This window comes from Sesamum indicum, linkage group LG8 (assembly GCF_000512975.1).
Source record: "Sesamum indicum cultivar Zhongzhi No. 13 linkage group LG8, S_indicum_v1.0, whole genome shotgun sequence".
Taxonomy (NCBI): domain Eukaryota; kingdom Viridiplantae; phylum Streptophyta; class Magnoliopsida; order Lamiales; family Pedaliaceae; genus Sesamum; species Sesamum indicum.
Window position 1 is genome coordinate 1,284,246 of NC_026152.1, and position 7,467 is coordinate 1,291,712.

The 7,467-nt window shown below is 39.1% G+C and overlaps 2 protein-coding genes across 2 annotated transcripts; one reads left to right on the forward strand and one right to left on the reverse strand.

Annotated features, from left to right (window-relative positions):
• On the forward strand, positions 1-4,530 carry LOC105167372. Its single transcript, XM_011087060.2, has 3 exons — positions 1-1,065; positions 2,945-3,022; positions 3,163-4,530. Exons 1-3 carry the CDS (start codon positions 58-60, stop codon positions 4,327-4,329), a joined length of 2,253 nt encoding a protein of 750 aa, XP_011085362.1. The 5' UTR covers positions 1-57; the 3' UTR covers positions 4,330-4,530.
• On the reverse strand, positions 4,629-6,991 carry LOC105167373 (formimidoyltransferase-cyclodeaminase). The gene is made up of 3 exons (XM_011087061.2): positions 6,843-6,991; positions 5,368-5,779; positions 4,629-5,289 (listed from the first exon to the last, which is right to left on the reverse strand). Exons 1-3 carry the CDS (start codon positions 6,867-6,869, stop codon positions 4,772-4,774), a joined length of 957 nt encoding a protein of 318 aa, XP_011085363.1. The 5' UTR covers positions 6,870-6,991; the 3' UTR covers positions 4,629-4,771.

The following is a 7,467-nucleotide window of genomic DNA, read 5'->3' on the forward strand; positions in this document are numbered from 1 at the left end:
TCTCTATCAAAGCCATGAGAAGCTTGGGCTCCAAAACCCTTCCGTTACAGGTTGAACATGGTGGGTTTCTTGCAGAGTCCCACCATTGAAGGAGCAGCTGAGGAAGAGAAAGAAGACCTCAAAGTCCAACCTTTGTCAGATACCAAGAAACCATCTCTACCAAACGACCCGCTTGACCTCGGTCTCCCGGAGCTTGAAGAATTCTCGTTGTCTTTTTCTGATTCTTTTCTTGATTTTGATTCTATTAACGGTTGGTTTATGGAAGGGAATCCTACCGTCGAGCTTTCTACTGATCCAAGTATGGCTGATTTTGGAGGCAGCCCAGTTGGTTTTGGCTCGGTTCAAGGTGAATTAGGGGCTTCTAAGGAGAGTTTTGAAGTGGGTAGTGATTGCAAGAAAGATGAAGGTGAAGAGGAGTTGGATGGAGTTGTTGAGAGGAGTAGTCAAATGGGAAGTGATGGGGTCGCTGAGAAGATTAATGTGGAGGGGGTTTTGGATGGAGATGGATCGGGTAGAAATTTGGGAGATTTAGGGTGTTTGATTGAAGAACAGCTGGGGAAAGTAAGTTTGGATGGGGCTTCAAATTGTTTGGTTGCAGTTGTTGCCTCCAAGAAGGACGAGAATGTAGAAGGTGATGTGAGTGTTATGGATGGTAGTGATGGCTGGAAGACTGGTGAAACGGTTAAAGTGAACACTAATAGTATGAGCACCAGTGCTGCCGACTGTACTGATGCAGGTGGTGTAGTCGGATTGTGTGGAAATGGGATGAAGGTTGATAAAACTAGGAGTGATAAAGATGAGAGTGATAGTGATGTCGAGTCTGAATGTGAGAGTTCTTCATCTTCTTCTTCATCATCATCATCTTCTGGTAGTAGTGATGAGGATGAGGAAGTTGGAGAAATGAAAGCCAAGAATGAGGCTGGCACTGTTGACAAACAGATTGACATGGAAGAAGGTGAAATTATGTTATCTGATGCAGATGAGATCGCTGCTTGGAGTGATGACGAAGATGATGATGGTGGGAGTGTTAAGAAAGGACCCATCATATCTAAGAATGAGCTCAAGGTAAGTAATGATGCTTCTGATAATTCATGTCATTTGATTTAACACCTGTTATATGTGTCCTATTTATTGGATAGCTCATAGCTCCAAGTTATTTGAGTGGGTATGGGTGTTAAAAATCTGCGTTGGCACTTTAGCCTCCTTTATGAAGTTGGTGTCCTTAAAACAAAGAGAACCTTTGTTTATCTTTAATATGATTCTAAATATACTCTTTCTGAAATGCCAAACTATACTTGTATAACCTACTATGGGTTGCTTGTTGAGTGTCTCTGAGTTATTATGAATTGTACTGAATACTACTTTTCCATGAGTGTTCAAATATGATTTACATTGTGTTAGCCTTGGAACCTCTGATTATTATTCCATAGGTACAGAAAAAGGCAATAAGTTCTGCATTTTGGATCTGTTTCTTCTTCCTCCATTGAAAAATAGTAGAATTTTCTTGATCCTTTTACACTCAGATAAAAAGTACAGTTTTAGGTACTCATATAAACTTACATCTTCAGCCACTGTCCTAAGTGATCTACCTGATGAACTTGAAGTTGATCAAGTGATTGATCTGAGAAGCTAAAAGTTGTGTTTTGATTGGAGGAATCGAAGCCTATCGTTTGCCAAAGTCGTATCTTGTGATCTCTGGTCCCGTTGTCATCACTTCTCCTGTTTGAAATACCTTCATAATTTATCTATATGCTCCACCATTCTCTATGAAGATTCTAGACTGCTTTTATCCTTTTCGACTGGCTACATTATGATTGGTCCTGTGGCTCTTTAGTTTTCATATTGACATGCCATGTCTAATGTTGTGTCACATGTGAATTTTTTTGAACATCCGAGTAGTTGTAAGATTTTGCTGCTTAGCAGTTGTCTTCAGAAAGGAAATAATCAGAGCTTTTGAAGAAAAATCATTACGGAAGGAGAGAGCATGAAAGCACTGCAATGAACATGACGTTGAAGAATGACATAAAAAATTGATCCATTAGGTGAGAAAAACAGATGTCAGCAAAGAAGGCAATGGTCTTTTGAGCCTATCTTGTTTGGTGTCTGATCTCTTCTAATGAATTACCCTCTGTTAACGCAATAAAAGATCATGTTATCTATAGACATAGCCGCCTTATAGCCACTAGAACAAGAAAATGAAGGCACAAAAAAGCTAATGGATCTATGTAGATCTATGTTCTATCTTAACATTGTAATATTTCTAGTAATCCCTTAGGCAATATCTCTCTTGTCTGATCTGATCAGCTAGTCATGCTAACACTCTGGGGTACTTTTTCCTTCATATGAAATCGGACCACTAATTGCTGGTATCAAAGAGCTTGAAGACCAAGAACGCGCAAGCCATTAGCATTCTGACATTTTGGTGGCTTTGAAGTTAATTAAATGCTCTGTGAAGGAATTAATACCTTCTAAAGAATTATTTGACCTAAGATTCAAAATTAAAATTCTGTTCCAAACCTGTCAAAATGATCAACCTCAGAAAGTGGGTGTGCAATGGTTGCTGGAACAGATTATGAAAACTTGGTGCGTGTTGTTGGGTCGAGGATTTGTGATGCTTCTCTTTGTGTGATCATATAATAATATTCTTATTTCCTTGATTCCCTTCTTCAAAATTTATGCATGCTTGTTTGTAGAATTTGGATTGTTTCTCCAACTAGCTGAGGGGCTTAAAAAGCTGCTGTATGATATCTAATGTCTACTGCAACGATATAAATTCAAATATTAGGGATCATTTATTTGACAGAAGCCCGCGCACAATTATATGAAGATTGAATGTATTTTAATGGTTTTATTAATTTTTAAATGTGCTGTTTATTATGCAAACTTTTATTATTTGCTCCAATCATGACAGAAATTTCTATTTCCACTTTTTTTAATTATGCAGGTTCTCCCGCCGGTTCCTTGTGTTGATGTGACCTTGCAACCACATCACCAGACCCTTCCAGTTGGAATAATTTTGTCGGTAATGCTGTTCAGCTAGAAAACTACTGATTACAATATTTCATACAGAATTGATGCATTTTTTCCTTCATTTGACATTTGTAATTAGATTGCAAATTCGAGAACCTAACTTGTTCAATTGATAACTTTTCTGTTAAACAGATCATTGGTCCTCAAGTGATTGTAGAAGGGGTTGAGAAACACAATCCTCTCAATGAGGGTTCAATTCTTTGGATTACGGATAGCAGATCACCGCTAGGCATAGTCGATGAAATATTTGGGCCTGTCAAGAACCCCTACTATATTGTAAGATACAATTCTGAAAGTGAAGTCCCTGCTGGAATCCAACAAGGCACTTCGATCTCTTTTGTTCCAGAATTTGCAAATCATGTACTGAACGACAAGAGTCTTTACCAGAAAGGGTATGATGCATCTGGTGAAAATGACGAAGAACTGTTTGATGAGGTAGAATTTTCAGATGATGAGAAGGAGGCGGAGTACAAGAGGATGCTTAAAACAAAGAAAAGGGCAACAGAGGAATCTAAGCCAGGAACCAAAAGAAAGGATAAAAGGAAGCAGAAAAATCAGAATAAGAACTGGAGTAGTAATCAAGATCCTGCAAGACAAACTCCGTTAGGTGGTGGTAACCTACCAGTTAATGAAGGCCAAAATGTAGCCCCATCCACAGCAACATCATTAAATCAAGAAAACTACTCAAGCTCATCTGCGCTGAGACAGGATTTGGCCGCTCCTCAAGCAACATTTCTTCCATTTCCCCAGGGGGCTCAGGCACCAGGTTTTGTTCCTCCTGATGGAATTTGGAGTAATGGATTTCCCCATCAACAACAACAACAACAAAGCGTGAGCCTAGTCAATGGACTGCCGCCAAATGGTATGCTATGGATGCAACAAAATCAACCTTATCAGTTATATCAAACACCTTTACAAACCGGCATGGCGTTCCAACAGCATATGACTACAATTGCTGGGTTGCCTTTAAACTTCAATGCCTTGGGCGGACAAGCAAATTTCAGTGGGGGGCCGGCTATTGGACCCTGGTCTACAAGCCTCGATCAGAATATGCTAAATTCGTTGCAGTTTGGAATGGGTTTGCCGCCCCAGAATGCTTCTCTGCCTCTGAATGGGGGCAGAGAACAAGCTGTTCCGTCTCAGGTATCCCAAATTAATCATAATTTGCAGTCGTCTCCACCAAATTTAGGCAAACCTCCGAGTTTCAATCAAGGTCGTGGTGGTGGAAGAGGAGGGCATCATAGAGGCCGTGGTCGGGGGCGTTTTGGTGGTGGGAGGGGCAGATATCAAAACGGTTAATGGGTTAAACTGTGTTCTTTGAACATTTACATACAAACTTTGAAGCGGCGTATAAATATATCAGTAGTTTTTCTCTATCAATTTTGCTCCCCTTTTTCCTGCAAATGTTTGCAGTCTCGTAATGTGTAATATTCTTACTGAGGTTTGACGATGATGTATGATGTTTATTTGAATCGGTTCTCTGCTCGTTCTTGTTCTCTATTATTTAGTTTGCCAGTCACCGATAGTTGTAATTTGAGGGTGTTCTCGGCTTACCACATATTGGGCTTGGTTTTGATGAGAGAGAGAGAGAAAGGAGCTTGGAGTAAGCCTTATATGACTGCTGAAGCTACAATTGTTTAAGTAATCAAATACACACGTATGCACAGACATACAGAGAACTCGAGGGAGAATACAGACTGATGAGCTTCAGCAGCTAAATCGCAGCCTGCGAACAATTAATTCAAGAAGAGTCAGCAGAAATCAGTTTCATGTATCTTTCCACGATCATTTCTGGAGAAAGATCAGTAAAATAGCCCTTCTCCACATCCAGCCCTTCTTGTGCTGCCAGCATTTCGACCTGTTTCTGGACCCGGTCGGCTCCAATTTGGTTGGGTTCCAGCAGCATACAAGTTATTTCCGTTGTATCCTCACCGTGCACCAGCCCAAGTGTTTGCACGGTTGGCAGGCCACCACCTCGACCACTCACCATCAGTGCAAGTCGCTTAGCTGCGGAGACATCTGTGGACAAGATGGGCACATTATAAGTGGCAATCCATGGACGAGCACCAATCATCACAACCCCTCTTGTGCGGGACGCCATTTCTGGCCCTTCATTAGGTTTCTCAGAAAGGATTTCCGGTTGGCCCCAACCGGCCCACCGGTTCCCCATATAGTTGGGCCGGTAATAGCCGAGTTCACGTCTGATGGTCTCCAATGTCTTCCCAGTTGGGTGTGCTGCGGCATATAGATACACCGGCACTGCAGCGAAACTAAATAGCTTATCATTTCCCTATACTTATAAAACCTTGTTATGGATGATATTAATCTAAGATATACCTTGAAATCGGTTCCCAAGATCGGATGCAATGGTCTTTGCAAGCCATGCTGCTTCATCCAATGAAGCCCGACCCAACGGATGGCAAACAATGTCATCGATAACACCAAGACGAGGATGGGCTCCGCAATGCGACTCCAGATTTATGGCCTCGTAAGCCGCTCTGGCCATGGCTACAACACTTTGCTGCAAAGGGGTGTAAATTGGACACCCTATGCTATCATGAGCAACATATGAGACAAGAGTGTATGCTACTCTGTTGTAATCATTGTCCATGAACTTGTTCACTATGACCGTTTCGGGCTCACTCCTGGCGCCTCGTTCGATCGAATCCAGGGCTTCTTTGTTTCTTGATTCGGAAATGTATACCTTACAACAAAGTAGCATCGACTGCTTCGTTGTTTTCTTCTTGTCCTTGTGCAAACATTGGAAATTTTCATTAGTTCAGAAATGACTTGTAAAGAAAACCATCCAATATATGTAAAAAACTGTCTTTTAAGGTATATGCAAGATTGGAAATATCCCATGTTAATTGGATTTTTCCTTGTTTGAATCAGATAGAAAAAGTATCAAATAATGCAAATCATGATTAGAATCATTTTGTTCTCTCCGTGATACCATCCTTACAGTTTAAATTTTGTTTCGAATTAGCCATTCTGACCACTTTCTAGTGAAAATTTGGTTCCAACGTTATTTTGATTTTATTATTATTTTTTAATTTAGTCCCTTAGTGAGGAAAACTGAAAGTGAGAAAAATGAGTGTTGTTGCATGTTCTTATTACAATTTGACAAAATTATGAAGCTATTGCTCTGATGCAAACGATGTTTTGGTTGTGAAAAATATGGACTAAAATTTATGAATTATCAAGATAAAGGACTAAAGTGACTTTATACACAAATTTAAGGAATCATGTCATTTTACCCTTTTTGACCAAAAAAGAGACAAAAATCACATACATTAGACAAATATCCCAACATCTAAATGTGAATTAAACCCAAAACCTCATACTCGTAAAATCTGGAGATTTAACTGCAAACTCCTGGACTCAGACCATATTGGCAAATCAAATCATTCAAAAACCAACCAATTTTTCACTAAATTACAGAAACAACTCCCAATCCATAGCTTTAACACAAGATATGTTTGTTTATGTTTCTTTGTCGGAAATATGCATTTTTAATTTTTTATAGTTTTTGTATGAGACGAGAAGATATTTGGATTAGTTAATTTTATATTAGGGAGTAAAACGCACATATTTTCACTTCAATTACTATTTCAAACACGTAAAACTTCAAAAAACACCTTTTTACTTGGGTTTCCAGACACTTGCAACTTTTTTAAAACTCTTCTGAACCCTCACCCAAACCACAACTCCCTCACACAGGAAATAGAGAAACAGACAAACAAGAGAGCTCAAGCAAATCAAGCAATCACAGACACGCAAGGAAACAGAAAAGTGGAGATATGGGTTCTTACATTACTGTAAGTTGAGGTGAAATCCATCTTCTCTGTATGTCTGAAGACTGATCAAAAGGTTTGCAGGCCAACAACTCTCGATACAGTAGTTGGTTAGATGAGTTGTACGTATTCTTGACTCAGCACTGCTCCAAGACTTGTATATTAAGAAGCCAGATGGCTTTAAAAAATGGTAAAGAAAAAAAGAAAGAGTTCACATGCAACATTTGTTGATAACGACGTTTCTTTCTTACTTTTCTGTTCGTTTCTACATTTGAAAAATGAGGGAATTGACACTCCACCTAATAGTTTTTTTAGTTTTTTTGTGATTTGTTTTGCAGATGATGATCAGATAGTCTTGCAAAATTACGGTTTGGATTGAGTTGGATTAATACGGTAAATTGCAAGGAAATCCCGTGAGAATTGATGTAATTACAAATATCCCATCTTTGTTTGAAAAAATATTAATATCCTATGAATTTAACGACCTTCTAACAATTAGTCCAATCAATTAGTCTCTGTTAGGTTCCATCTGTTTTTTGCAGTGAACTGACCAAAACGCCTTTTTGGACCAAGAATTATAATTTTATTTATTTTTTAATTTTTTATAATTTCTTTATAGACTAAGTGGCCATAATTTTTTTTT

Bases quoted from the DNA above. Each gene is read 5' to 3' on its own strand.
- LOC105167372 (XM_011087060.2), top strand. From the start codon at position 58: ATGGTGGGTTTCTTGCAGAGTCCCACCATTGAAGGAGCAGCTGAGGAA. The intron at 1,066-2,944 runs GTAAGTAATGAT...TTAATTATGCAG, and splicing joins TATCTAAGAATGAGCTCAAG to GTTCTCCCGCCGGTTCCTTG. The intron at 3,023-3,162 runs GTAATGCTGTTC...TCTGTTAAACAG, and splicing joins CAGTTGGAATAATTTTGTCG to ATCATTGGTCCTCAAGTGAT.
- LOC105167373 (XM_011087061.2), bottom strand. From the start codon at position 6,869: ATGGATTTCACCTCAACTTACAGTAAT. The intron at 5,780-6,842 runs GTAAGAACCCAT...TGTTTGCACAAG, and splicing joins TCACCTCAACTTACAGTAAT to GACAAGAAGAAAACAACGAA. The intron at 5,290-5,367 runs GTATATCTTAGA...GTTTCGCTGCAG, and splicing joins TCTTGGGAACCGATTTCAAG to TGCCGGTGTATCTATATGCC.